Source organism: Saccopteryx leptura, chromosome 1 (genome assembly GCF_036850995.1).
Source record: "Saccopteryx leptura isolate mSacLep1 chromosome 1, mSacLep1_pri_phased_curated, whole genome shotgun sequence".
In the NCBI taxonomy this organism is placed as follows: domain Eukaryota; kingdom Metazoa; phylum Chordata; class Mammalia; order Chiroptera; family Emballonuridae; genus Saccopteryx; species Saccopteryx leptura.
Window position 1 is genome coordinate 228,222,931 of NC_089503.1, and position 14,713 is coordinate 228,237,643.

At 48.1% G+C, this 14,713-nt stretch overlaps 1 protein-coding gene across 9 annotated transcripts in view; it reads right to left on the bottom strand.

Moving 5' to 3' along the window:
• Positions 1 to 14,713, bottom strand: part of FNIP2 (folliculin interacting protein 2) — a 131,033-nt gene that overhangs the window by 19,677 nt on the left and 96,643 nt on the right. For all 9 annotated transcript variants that reach the window (XR_010751745.1, XM_066387387.1, XM_066387362.1 and 6 more), the window contains 2 exons: positions 7,586 to 8,909; positions 6,228 to 6,384 (listed from right to left, as the gene is read on the bottom strand). Coding sequence is in view for 8 of the 9 variants with exons in the window: in XM_066387387.1 (XP_066243484.1) it covers positions 6,228 to 6,384; positions 7,586 to 8,909 (1,481 nt within the window). In the remaining variant the exon portion in view is untranslated. The remainder of the gene's footprint in view (positions 1 to 6,227; positions 6,385 to 7,585; positions 8,910 to 14,713) is intronic.

Below are 14,713 nucleotides of genomic sequence, written 5' to 3' on the forward strand. Positions count from 1 at the left end.
AGTCAAGGAAAAGTGCTCAGGGTTAAACAAGGGTCATGGGAAGAAAGTTATGTGAGGATGTACATGACTCCAAAATAAAATATGGGGTTGGTAGTTTTTGAAGAGAATGGCATATATGTCTAAATATTTTGTACACAGTGCAAAAATTTAGGAAAACATCAAAATTAGCCATGTGTCTGATATTTACAAAATGTAAGAGAAATGAAGCCCGAGAGACCTCTAATAAGCTTTTTATTATCCTGTAGGTAAAGAAAATGAACACAAAAAGCCACAGACTTCATGTCTAAACACATTACTCTATTCTTTTATCTTTTTTTTAAAGACAGACTACTGCCATTTACTTCGGAAGAAAGAGACATTGGCCATCACAACTTTACCTGTAGTAATAAACACAGACTTTCTGTGGGAAACAGTCCTGGCACTTTCTAGGCACTGGGCACCCGGTGAGGTGCTGGGAACATGACAGAACGCGAGTGCCGCCTCCGCACCAGCCGCCTGCACTCCTGGTGGCCCGAACAAAGCTGTGGTGCAACGTGCTCAGGAGCCTGGCGAGAGAGCCGCTGTTCGGTGCCCGGGAGGGTTTCAAAGAAGAGGCAACACTTGAACCGGGTCTTCCAAAGTGAAAAGAAATTGTTTCAACAGCGCTTTAGGCAAAGGCAGCAAATGTCCAGAGGTGGAAAGGTAGACCGCCCAAGGCTGGCACACGCAGGACTGCGACACAGAGGGTGTGTAGGGCTGTGGTGTGGTGCGTGTTCAAGGGCTGTATGTGTATTTGAAAAACATAAAAGTGACCATTTCATATGAACACAGATTATTTCACATATATTATTTTAAACAAAAGGATTTTATACTCTCCCCAAAAAGGGGAACTCTCAGAGCAGAAGTGTAAATGACGTATTCGTCCGTTAGGAAGAGCCCTCTTGTGGCACAGTGCAAGGTGGCTGAAGAGGAAAGAGTGGCACAAGGATTACTACATAGTTGGGAAGGTTATGGGAGCTTCAATAGACAGCACTCATAACGAGAAGGGGAGAGAACAATGAACATTTCAGACTGCAGTCGGCCATACTCAGAGATCAGTATTATTTTAAAATATTTAAGTCAAAAAAAAAAATATTTAAGTCACAATACACAATAAGAAATACATTTTAACATCGTAAGCCAGGGTGCGTGCTTATATGAACACACATGTGTAAATATGTACACATGTGCACACACAGACACACACAAAGATTTCACTGAACAGTAAGACAGTGCTATAGGCCAAGGATTGCCACACTCATTATCCAACACAGGAAAATGAAAGCAACGCGAGGTGTTCTAAAAGAGTGGGTTTGTCCTACCTGGATGTTTCCTTTGCAACGCTATTGATTTAAAACTGTTGTTGACTTGAGGCACATAATGCTCTCTGTGCTACTTAAATCCTGATTTATCACTTGATGTAATTCACTGTTCTTTTGTAGTCTTCCTGGTTGATTACACTGCGTGGCTGAATTAGGTATTCATGAGCAAATATCACAGCCAAGCTTTTGGCAAAGCTCCATATCTGTGCTGCTGATTTCTGCATGATTTTTCTGGACTCAATCTGTTGCTAGTCTCAAAATTAAATGAAAGAGGCCACTGTATCAAACTGTTACTTTGCTTTACAGATTATTCTATAAAATGCCTGAAGCCTGGAACACAGTTTTATTTAGAAAGCAAAATTGATGACCCTACCCTGCAGAGTTAGAACTGCCCGGCCTGCACCTTATAACATCACAGGCAGAGGAAGTGGACGCTTTTAGCTCCGAATGAGTATGTGTCTGGGTTCTGTCCCATCATCTCCAACAGGAGTTTCCTGGGAAACACATTTACAGAACACTTTCACATCTATTATTTTAATAGCTAACGTTTAGTGGGCATTTACTACTGTGCATTTATGGGCATTTAGTAACTGCGGGCATTAATGGGCATTTAGTAATGTGCCAGGCACTGTGCTAAACACCTGATATGCATTATCTTAGAGTCTTTCCAACCAGACCCATACATACTGTTCATTTTCTGGAAGATAAAGCTGATGCTTAGAAAATCAAAGAACCTTGCCCAAGGCCCCAAGGCCACAAAGCCACAAAGGGTGGGCCATGATGCAAACTCAGGTTTGTCTGTCTTCCGAAACCAAACCCCCAACCACGGGGTTATAATTCATCTGTTCCTCTAAATATATTTTTCTGAGGCTCAGCGATGCCAGTTGATTACTTGACTATCAGTGAATAAATGCTAATACTGAGACTTGAACCTAAGCCATCATTGTTAAGTAAGTGCTCATTACACCCTCCGCGGCCGCATAACTTACTACACCTGACACCACCCCGGTCAGCAGTCTTCAGAGGCAAACTAACAAGAGAAAAAAACAAGAGAAAGAGCTACTTGCCTGACCAGGCGCTGGCGCAGTGGATAGAGCATTGGACTGGGATACAGAGGACCCAGGTTCGAGACCCTGAGGTTGCCAGCTTGAGCGCGAGCTCATCTGGTTTGAGCAAGGCTCACCAGCTTGAGCCCAAGGTCGCTGGCTCGAGCAAGGGGTCAGTCACTCGGTCTGCTGTAGCTCCCCGGTCAAGGCACAAATGAGAAATCAATCAATGAACAACTAAGGAACCGCAGCAAAGAATTGATGATTGATGCTTCTCATCTCTCTCTGTTCCTGTCTGTCTGTCCCTATCTATCCCTGTCTCTGACTCTGTCTCTGGAAAAAAAAAAATACAAGAGAAAGAGCTACTTGAGGTCACAGGTACAGAGTGAAGTTGGCTCTCTCACTCCCTGTCTCCCACTTTGCCATTTAAAGTCAGAAGGAAAACAGAGGAAAGAATGCACATTTAGATGTGGCAGGGGGAAGAATGAAACTAAATACTACTTTAGCCTAATTTAAGGCAGCTGTATAATCTATTTATTAGGAGACAGAGAAATATAGTTTGAATAATAGAAAAGAGGTAGTATTTGGATTAAACAAGACCATATGTTTAAATATTTAAAGACCACATATTAACACGTGAAAGCCAATAATAAAAATGGAAATACAGGCCCTGGCCGGTTGGCTCAGTGGTAGAGCGTCGGCCTGGCGTGCAGAAGTCCCAGGTTTAATTCCCGGCCAGGGCACACAGGAGAAGCGCCCATCTGCTTCTCCACCCCTCCCCCTCTCCTTCCTCTCTGTCTCTCTCTTCCCCTCCCGCAGCCAAGGCTCCATTGGAGCAAAGATGGCCCGGGCGCTGGGGATGGCTCCTTGGCCTCTGCCCCAGGCGCTAGAGTGGCTCTAGTAGCAACAGAGCGATGCCCCGGAGGGGCAGAGCCTCGCCCCTAAGGGCGTGCCGGGTGGATCCCGGTAGGGTGCATGCGGGAGTCTGTCTGTCTCTCCCTGTTTCCAGCTTCAGAAAAAAAATAAAATAAAAAAAAAATGGAAATACATGAAATGAAGTTAATATACCTTCTTTCATATGAGACTAGAGTAAGGACATGCACAAAGAGAAATGTGTAGTTTTGGATGCCCCATAATTCAAGCCCTCAATTGGGGAAGAAACTCCACAAATTAATCCACCATAGTTATAAAAATGCACATTCACGTAAGATAGATTTTACAATCCAATCATGCATAAATCTAGGAAAAAGACCGATAACTTCAATCAATGGCTTTTATTAAAAATCCTTCCCTAAAAACAATTAGGAATAGCAGAGTCCAGTGAAGTCTAGAAAGCACACTAAAAATTACATCCAAAACAGGTTTTTGAAAGCAGGTTGTGATCAGGCAATTTATCCCAACCAATCGTCTCTTCCTCAAAAAGCTATCATTTCTGCTCTAACTCAGGTCATGTACTTGTCTGGAATCTCTGCTTCTCCCTCTGGCAATCTACTCAAGAATTTAACTGATTACTAGGCTTTGGGGAGCAGTAAATTCAATGTAATGTTTTTTTTTAAACCCTCTTAATTTATTTTTCAACAAATATTTGTAAATGGCATTTGAAAGAGAGGCTTTTATATTTAAACACTGCCACAGACCGGAGTCCCAGTCTAAGGAGCAGTTCAAGCGGAACACGACTTAAAAGTAGAATTCATTATGATGACTGTGCCAAGTGAAATTAGAAATCCACTAATGCTAATTGGGTACATTCTAAATGTATTAAACTTCTTAAGATATTTCTATGAACCCTCTGCAACTTCCTATTAACACCCATGCATGGCTGCACTTTGGATGTTCCCTCAATTTGACACAATAGAGGTTATTATGCTTAATAACTTTCGATCTCTTGGGGTGATTACGTACTCTAAAGAAATGAGAAAGGCTCCAGTGTGAAACTACTACTTTTGAAAGGAAGGGGAAATGATATATGAAAAACCTTTAAGAGTATAAACAGAGGAAACATCGTTCTGTTTTTTTCAAATATAAGAATTCTAGAGATAGACGGTCACCAGGAAAACCTAATACACAAAAATTGGAACTTGTCAGCCTATAAAAAAATGTCATGAATAGTTCTGCAGAGAACTTCAAGGAGAATTATCAATAGATAATATTTCCACAGTGGCTGCCAAGCAAGTCTGGGGCATTCAGGCAACGCTTTGCAGCCGGCAAGATGGATGCACAGAGGACAACCTGGTTGGTTCACACACCATCTCGTGGCATCTCTCTCAGAAGCAGAACATGGGGCTTCATGGAATAAAGGTCCAACAGGCAACGCCAATGTTCTCACACATCAAACCACAGAGCAGAAAGAAAACCCCCAGGTTTTGCACAGATGGATGTAAACCTAAGGTGCGGACAGAAAAGGAAAGGAGGCCTCGGTTTCTCTGCCTTAACACCACAGACGTATGTGAGTCCCTAACGTCCCTGGGGCCACACATGGTTTAGGACAGCCCAGAAAGATGGCATCATACAGTGAGGATGTTGTTCTCATTCTAAGGTCACTGACATAGGACCTTTAAAGTGATATACACGTGTGCAGTGCTCATGACAACTATGTAAATAAAATCTGACTCTCCTTATAGAGACAAAAGCAACTTCACGCGTTCATTCCAGCAACACCCTGCTGAGGGGTGGTGTCCGACCACAGAGCAGGGCCGGGTTAGGAATGCTGGGGCACTGATGCGTCCACTGGGCTGACCTTCCAGCCTCAGGTCGCCCCTCGCCTCTCTCCCCCCATCCAGGGCATTACTGGGACATCTGCTTTGCTACTGAGCTTCTCTTCCCATTTCACACAAACTGTCAGCCGGTTCAGCCAGAGCCAATGTATGTTTGGTTTTCTCAGAGAAGTGCTCAAGGCCAAAGATAACATGCATGCCTCTGTTTCACCTCCCAGAAAACACTTGCTGGGCGAGGAAGCAGACAACAAGCCAAAGTCCAACTTTCTTAATGTAATAGGGACTTTCCCTGTTGCACAACATGCAATACATCTCCAATGCAAAACATCTCTTTTTGCACATCTGCCCACTAGCAGCTCAATTACAAACAGGCCCATCACACTAAGCCCGCTCCCTTCACTGCTCAGTTCCTGTCACGCTGCAGATAGCAGGAAAGCACGTAACAGCAGCCACAAGGCAAATTTCCAGTAAGACTTGTTAATCCTTACACAGTCATCCTCGTGCAGCCATCAAAGTAAACTTAATGACAAATCAGTTAAAACAAATTATTTTGAGGAACTTGTTGGGATCGGGTAAGAAGCAAACCACATGTGACATCTCTTCGGTCCTCCCAGTGACAGCAAATAATTGTCACCATCTGTGCCGTTTACTCTGTTTGCCCAGCCTATCTGTCCCACCTGCCCCTAGATCCACTCTTTGCCCTCCTCTGTCCTGTGTGGGCCCCGGGAGGCTAACCTCCGTGGATCACAGAACTGCATCTGCATCAGCTGTGACCTTGCTGCCTGGCTTCCTGCTGGGCCCAGCCACTGGAAGGCACCAGGAGAGCTTGGGGGCTGGAGGAGAGATGTCAAGTCTTAGCGCCCCACCCCCCAGCCTCAGTGCCCCTGAGGCCAGACAGGCCCTCTTCCAGGTCCAGCTCCGTTCTCAGTGCTCACGCCCCTTTCTCCTTCAGGCCCAGTGTGCTCCCAGCTCAGCTGCTGCTAACCCCTGAGCGCTCCCCCAGCCCGTGGTGGTTCCTGCGGCCCTGCCCACATCTCTGCGAACAACCCTTCAGTGCAGTCTCTTCAGTCTACACAGTTGCAGCACCTGTGGCTGGCCACCCGGGACTCCAGGCAGGGATGACTTACATGCACCGTGTGCACCAGGTCAGCCAGCAGGCACTGCTTCAGCTTCTCGTCACTGCTGGTCCCGTGGAGCACCAGGTCCGGCATGTATGTGGGACAGTAACCTGCCAGGAGGGAGCGGCCAAAGTTCCTTACATTCGGGTTGCTGATGCTCTGGGACCTGAAACGACATTGGTCCGTTAGAATGCACAATTAAAAATGGACTCCCTTCTTGTGTTACAACTGGAACAAAAAGCCCAGGGACACAAGTCAGAGTCAGGGCGGGCCATTCCACCAATCCTCCAGTAAGTGATCATTGGTGTGGGGAAAGCAAGGAGGTAGGGGGAGTCAAAAGGAGCTTTGCCCTGGCCTGTTGGCTCAGCGGTAGAGCGTCGGCCTAGCGTGCGGAGGACCCGGGTTCGATTCCCGGCCAGGGCACACGGGAGAAGCGCCCATTTGCTTCTCCACCCCTCCGCCGCGCTTTCCTCTCTGTCTCTCTCTTCCCCTCCCGCAGCCGAGGCTCCATTGGAGCAAAGATGGCCCGGGCACTGGGGATGGCTCTGTGGCCTCTGCCTCAGGTGCTAGAGTGGCTCTGGTCGCAACATGGCGACGCCCAGGATGGGCAGAGCATCGCCCCTGGTGGGCGTGCCGGGTGGATCCCGGTCGGGCGCATGCGGGAGTCTGTCTGACTGTCTCTCCCTGTTTCCAGCTTCAGAAAAATGAAAAAAAAAAAAGGAGCTTTTCTTTTTTTCCTAAAGGTCGTACAGGCAGAAGACAGCACATTGATGGCTGGTTAGGAACTTGTCCTCGGTCTCATACGGAACATCCCCCAGGCAGTCCATGTCCAGAGGGTGAAGAAAGAGAATGTCGAGGGGAGGGGGGGGCTCTCCGGAAGTCTAGCCCCCGGACCTGCACATCTGCACAGGGTGGTGCTCATGACAGTGAGCAGAACAGAAGCCGTCTCTAATTGCAGCATCCAGTCACCGCAGACCAAATCATCGGCTGATGGGGTGTGAGGCAAGAGGTGCGGTTTCCCAGCCGCTTCACACTGCACCGCGGCAGGACGCAGGCTGCCGGGGAGTGCCATCCACAGGACAGAACGTTCCACTCCCTGCTCCCTGCGCCACCCCCATCATGGCCCCTGGCCTCCCCCAAAAGGCACCATCATTGCATAGGCACCGGCTCGCCTCCTCGCTCAGAGAGCTTGGCGCATGCAGCCTGAGGTCACCCTTAGTGAAGGGGCGGGCTGGAGACTGTGTGGGTCGGATAACACTTTGCACACTTTGGGAGGCAAACCCCCATGGGAAAACAGCCAGCGGAGCTAACACGCTCACGCCGTGTCTGAACCCCACTCCCTCTGCGTCCCCGCCGGCAGGCGTTACCTGGGCAGAGGCAGCTCCACCTCCAAGGCCCCTTCCGCCCGGTCACTGCTGGGACCCAGGCTCGGTGCGGCCGGAGCGCACGCCTCGTCGTCACTGTCTCCGAGAGCGCTGTCGGAGCTTTCGTTTCTGGGAATGTCTCCTTCGGTCCTGAAGTCAGCCGTCCCGTCGGCATCCCCACAGGGGACATCTGCAGCGACGGAGACGCCGGAGTCCTGCTGCACACACCTGCCGGGACCAGGCTCTCCCCGAGGTGCCTCCTCACCCTGCGAGTACAAACCCCCGGTCTCCAGCGTCCTCTGTCCCGCCCCCGCCGCACCGGCCTTAGGTAGGGATGGGGCGGCGGGCGGGGCCTCGGTTCTGCCGCCTCTGTGCTCCGCGTGAGGCCTGTCCACGTCCCTCGCGTCCACCTCAGAGGACAGGTTCTGAGAACAGTGGCCGTTCTGCTGGAAGCCAGGCGAAAAGGAGGACCTGGACACCTGCCGGTCCTGAGCCAGGCCGACGGCCCCCCTGGGCTCAGCCAAGGGCCAGCCGGCTAACTCTGGACACTGTCTATAGGCCTTCAGCCGCTCCTCCATTTTTTGAGTGCGGCTTTCCAAGTCAGACTCCGGGGATACGGAGCTTCCGATCTGGAAGGTGACCTTCTCTATGGGAGGCTTCTCCCGGGTGAGTCTGTCCGGGCAAGGCCAGGCCACCGACCGGTCAGGCAGCTTCCTAGGCGGCTCCCCCGTCAGCCCCACAGGCAGCTGCGGCCCTGCCCCTGGCCTCTCAGGCCCGGCGGACCCGGACCCGGACCCGGACCCAGGGCGGCCAGCTCGCAGTGCCTCCTCTCCGCCTTCCTCCTCCCCGCAGAGGGAGTCCTGAGGCTCCCAAGAGCCGTCCTGAGCTGGGGCCGGGCAGCCCGGGCTGCAGGCCGCAGAGCTCCTGTTTCCTTCTTTGTCAGGTTTGGGACATGGGTCTCTAGTGTCATTGTCCTCTGGGGTCCCAGCCAAGCCCTCGGGCCTGGGGCTCCTTCCCTCGGCCGCCATCGTTGTGGTCAGTGGCAGGATGGGGGGAAGGAGAGCGGGTTCGCTTCTCACGGTGACGACCACATACTCGGACTCCTCCACCTCTCCCCTCTCCAAGGCGGTGGTGATGTTGCTCCCGTTCACCACCTGGTCCCCTTCTCCGTGGGCCCCGCTCCAGGTCAGCTGGTTCTCTTGCAGCTCAGAGCAGCGGAGGAAGTAGGTCAGGACGTAAAGTATGCGCTGGACCAAATCCTTCTGCTTGCCCACCACCACGGTGCGCGTCAGCCTCACAGGGGAGCCGATGGCCCCGTACAGGTCGCCTAAAGAGCAAAGTGCACACAGAGACAGGATTGTCGGGGTGAGCATGTCATGGGTCTGTCGGCTTTTACAAGAGAAAAACAGATGACGTACAGTCCCAGACTCGAACTGTTTCTTTACACAGCTGATTGAGGCAGAGGTAATTCCTAGTAACGACTCAATAGGTGGAGAGTGGAAAGGCCCGGCCCAGGCTGTGACCCACCGCCCTGGTGCCAGGGGACAGCGCCTGGACCCACAGCCCCTCGTTAGGTCTGCCTGCACACCTCACTGGCTAGCCAACTCCCACCCCCTAAGGGAGGCTAAAGCCAGAGCCCTGCCTATGTAACCAGATCGAGTATTGTATCTTGGAAACTAGAGCGATGAGGCTTTTTAGAAGAACCCCTGGACAATAGGCTTTGGGGCGAAATCCAAATTCAGCCATCTCAGAACTACAGTGCTGTGAATCAATTCAAAATACGTAATGAAACGGCCTGTTCGGCATCAGCACAGTAGACATACATGCATCGGGCAGACTCAATCTGATTAGCAAGAAGAAAATCACTTAGTCATGAATAATATGATTCTGAATGTGAACGAATCTGAATGTTTGCATTACTTCACATGAAAATTCTGCTGGAAAAAAGTATGTTCCATATGTTATATCCTGATAAGCAGATTAAAAACTGGCTAATGAACCATGAACATTTGGTTTAAACCCAGAAGAAGGGTAACTGTGTCATCAAGCCTAGCAGTATAAGCTTCTCATTAAAAGTTTTGGTCAAGTGCCTATTAAAATTGTTGCATTTGGTAAGTTATATATATTTTATACTTTGATGACAATAACATCAAAACAGACTGTGCAGGCAGAGTGCTAAGTGTTGTAGACAAATTTATCTCATTTACATCTCCGCATAACCAACCCTTGAGTTAGAAACTGATGTCGAAATAATAAAAATGTTGGAATAAATCAAAACTTGAAAAGATACTAAATAAAAGAGAGAGAAACATGGTAATAGGTATAAATAAGAACTCAGGAAGTTGGAACCCACCTGAGGAGTGCATCTAGAGAGAGAAGGGAAGGCATTAATAAGGGCACGTAGTAGATAAAACCAATTAAACTGATAGATTAGGACTGCGGGAAAATTTATGGGTACCACGGGGAAGAACGCAGTGCTCCTGTGGAGACTGCTCCCTGGTGTAAGGCTGCTGCTCCTAAGAACGCAGAGGGCAGGACAGCAATGATATTAAACAATCCCTTCTATAAAAAGACCAGATGACAAACTATAGAGCTTTCTCTTTGAGGCTTTTGCAACTGACTGAGAAATCATCCAAGAATTCAGAGGAGTAACTCAGAACTATAGCCCAACACTGGGACAAGTACTTTGGTTTGAGAAAACATTCTTGACCAAGAACTTACTGTTACTTCCCTGTGATTACATCACCCACCACTGCAAGGCCTCCCAGCCACGTCAGGCATTCAGAGCACACTTTCATTAAATCAGTCTCAATGTTAATAAAGAAGATAGCATTACACATTCACAACCTGGTATAAGAAAAAATTCACAGCCTGACCAGGTGGTGGCACAATGGATAGAACAAGAGACTGGGATACAGAGGACCCAAGTTTGAAACCCCAAGGTCGTCAGCTCGAGCACGAGCTCACCAGCTTGAGTGTGGGGTCAGTGGCTTGAGTGTGGTATCATAGACATGACCCCATCATTGCTGGCTTGAGCCCAAAGGTTGCTGGCTTGAGCCTAAGGTCACTGGATTGAGTAAGGCAGGGGTTCCCAAACTATGGCCCGCAGGCCACATGCGACCCCCTGAGGCCATTTATCTGGCCCCCCGCCACACTTCCAGAAGAGGCACCTCTTTCATTGGTAGTCAGTGAGAGGAGCATAGTTCCCATTGAAATACTGGTCAGTTTGTTGATTTAAATTTACCTGTTCTTTATTTTAAATATTGTATTTGTTCTCGTTTTTTTACTTTAAAATATGTGCAGTGTGCATAGGGATTTGTTCATAGTTTTTTTAATAGTCGGCCCTCCAACGGTCTGAGGGACAGTGAACTGGCCCCCTGTGTAAAAAGTTTGGGGACCCCTGGAGTAAGGGATCATTCACTCTGCTGTAGCCCCCCAGTCAAGGCACATTAGAGAAAGCAATATGAACAACTAAGGTGCTGCAATGAAGAATTGATGCTTTTCATCTCTCTCCCTTCCTGTCTGTCTGTCCCTATCTGTTCCTCTATCTCTCTCACAAAAAAAGAAAAAAAAAATCACAAAGGGCCCCTCAATTATAGTATTAGATTTCAATTCATTTAACTTTTTTAAAGTGAGAAGCAGGGAGGCAGAGATATATTCCCACATGTGCCCCAACCGGGATCCACCCAGCAAGCCCCTACCAGGGGATGCTTTGCCTGTCTGCGCTGCTGCTCCATTGCTTGGCAACTACGCTATTTTAGCATGTGAGGCGAGGCCATGGAGCCATCCTCTGCGTCTGGAGGCAACATTGCTCAAACCATTGGAGCCATGTCTACGGAAGGGGAAGAGAGAGAAATATGGAGGGAGGTGGAGAAGCAGATGGGCACTTCTCCTGTGTGCCCTGACTGGGAATCGAACCTGGGACTTTCACACGCCAAGGCCGATGCTCTACTGCTGAGCCAACCAGCCAGGGCCGCATTTAACATTTTAATACCTAAGTCATATACAAAAAAAAGTAAAACAAAAATGGCTATTAAAAATACAATTGATAATAATTTGAACTCTATAATGTAATGAGTGATGTGTATAGACAGTGACATTAATTTAAGGCCAAACTTCATAAAAATAATGCATCATTAAAATAACAGAACTGTAATATCAATGATTTACTGAATCTTGAACTCTAAGGCAATTTTTTGAGTCCTAGACTGATGAAGCTACTAATTTTATTCCTTTATTCTCCTGAGTATAATTTTGCAAAGTGAAAGCAAGTTGCACAACCATGTGAGCAGACTAACATTACTCAACTGTACACCCAGGAATGGTTAAGATGATAAATGTTATGTTCTGTGCTTCTTTTTAAAGCACAACTTAAAACACAAACTTAAAATTTAAGAAAAAGACAGAAAAATGGACGAAAGACAGAAAAAAATGGAGGGAGTAAAAAGAGTGTTTGCAGGTGAAACAGAAAGAGGGGTCAGAGACGAACGGAGGGGTGCGGACGGGGAGAGGAGGTCAGGAAGAGTTCCACTAGGAGAGGGACAACGGAGGGGACACAGCGAGCAGAGGGAGAGAGAGGGGACCTAAGGAGGGAACGGGGGAAGAATGGACAGAGGGTCAGGGGAGGAAAGGAAAAAGGAAAGAGATGGGGGAGCAGAGAGAAGCAGAAAGGACTGGAGCAGAGGTGAGGACAGCAGAGAGGACAAGGCGTGCACAAGAGAAGAAAACACCGAGGGTGAGGGAAGGAAAGAAGCAGTCCCGGGAGACTGAAAAGAGCAAAGCAGGAGGCAGAGAGGAGAGAGCCCTGGGGCAGGGAAAGACGGGAGGCTGGGAAGCTGCCGCAGCATGGCGAGGGGGCTGAGAAACTGCAAGGGGCTGGGAGTGGGGTGTGCAGAGACAGAAACAAAGACAGATGAAGGGAGAAGCTGGGACAATCAGAAAGGAGACAAGGAGAGAACTATGTGTCTTAAAGGGCCACTTATTCACTGATTACATTATAATCAATGTGTATATGCTACGAAGCCCCCTTTAAATAGTGTTGCCCTAATGCTAAACATTGCAATTTATTACATCTTTACTATCCTTTAGTTCAAACTATTGTGTCATTTCCCTTGTGAATTATTGTTTGGCTTATGGTTATTTAAGTATGGCTGTTTAATTTCTAAGCAAGTGGAAATTCTGTCCTTAGACATTTTATGATTTAATAGTCTAATTCCACTGCATTTTGAAACATACAACTTGAACTTCTGGAGGAAAAAAATGAAGAAGAAATTTCAGACTCTGGTACTTATATTAATTTAAACCAATGATCCCAAACTTGTTTTTTTTTGTTTTGTTTTAGGAAAAAGGCTGCTTTTCATTTCCACAAATCTTTGAGGTCATTAGGGTCAAAAGGAGACTCACAGGAGGCCCCATCCATCAGTGGTGGAAGACCGTGGGTTCCCACTTTTATATACCCATCCCAAGGAGGAAATCGTTTCAGACTGCAACCTCAGACTCCTTTTGAAACAACTTTTCCAAAACACACACATACATGTCACTCTGATATGTCCTATTCTACTGTACTTTTTAAATGCTCTTTTGACCTACCGAGCAGCTTCCGCAGCCCAGCAGTGGGTGGCTGGCCACACTGTGGAACCCCGGAGGGAGCAGGTGTAGGCAGAGGTGGGGACGGCTGGGCTCCTGAGCAGCAAGCCCAGGAGAAGTGAAGGGCTTGCTGCTGCCAGCTTCTCTCCTCGTGTCCCCGGAGTGCCGAGAAACCCGGCAGAAGCGGGCAAGGCAGTAGTAGCACCTGTCCCGGCAAGCTCCCAGGTAAGCCTTTGAAATCATTCAAAACAGAATCTTCTCTATCACATAGGAACCTGGATTAAAACTATATCTGCATCAGCGTAATTCTCGGAAATTTTATTATTTTCCTGTTTATTGTGACTTGGTAAATAGTCAATGAAAATTTAGAAGTTGGAAATAAGTGTCTTCCCCTCTCAAATTAATGAAGGCTCTCAATTTTCTTAATAATGGAAACTCAACCATTATTTACACTTGGCTTTACAAAGCCATTGCGTGACTCTGCACCAGGGCCACTTTGTCACCAGCCTGCTCTGCTGGGCTGTATAGGGGAGGGAGCAGGAAAGACTCAGTGATACAGGAGCTCCTTTGAAAAGGAACTGTGAGCCCACAGGGAGGGCCTTCGCCTTGTTAGGTTGAACAAAGGGAATGAACATGAACTGGCTTCAGTTAAATTCCAAATGAGAAGCATGCCTATTATAAATACATTTATCTAATTAAATGCATGCTTTTAATTAGCATTGTTTTTAAATGGGCGACCTGGCGGCAGGAAACCATGTTTCCTTCACGCCCAGCGCCCTTCCCTTCACAGTGACCACTTAGTGCTACTACCTTTCTTCAGGACTACGGCTCCCCATCAGGAGCAGAATGCTCTGCCCTCCCGAGACCCGGCTGACCCAGGGCAGGCGAGGCACGTTCCGAGTACCTGTCCGAGCTCAGTACTGATCGCTTATATTCAATCCATTTTAACATCCATAATCAATTAATGAGTTAATTGTTTGATTCATCTAACATGCAGCTCTTCTCCCCCTAACGGTGAGACAGGTATTCTCTTCCTTACACATCTCCTGAGCCAGGGCACAAGGGCAGGACCCCTTTATTACCTGTACAATGAGGGCAATGGTAACAGACTGGGAATGAGAATCTATCTAATTAGTATGTGTAAAAAGCACTGAAAGCAGTGCTTGGCTCAGTGACAGCTTTTGTTGTTGTTACTGTATCGTGCTGTTTTCTAAGATTAGAGTGCTTTTCTGCAGACCATAACTTTTTCTGGAAAATGTCCTTTTAACATTTCCTCGAGTAAGCCCCCCTCGACCACCCCCTCCATCCCTCACTCTCTCCAGAGCCCCTCCAGTATTAGCATTGCCATCAGTAGCACCGGCAACAAAGGTGCTTTACATACAGCTCACTGAACTCCCACAATGCTCACGAACTAGCCTCGCCCTGTGTGACAGACGCGGAGACTGCAGCACGGAGCGGCCATGTCACTTGTCCATGGATGCCGGGTCTGACCTGCGTAGTCTGGCTCTGCCACCGTGCTCCCAGCCTCCACGCTTCACAGCTTCA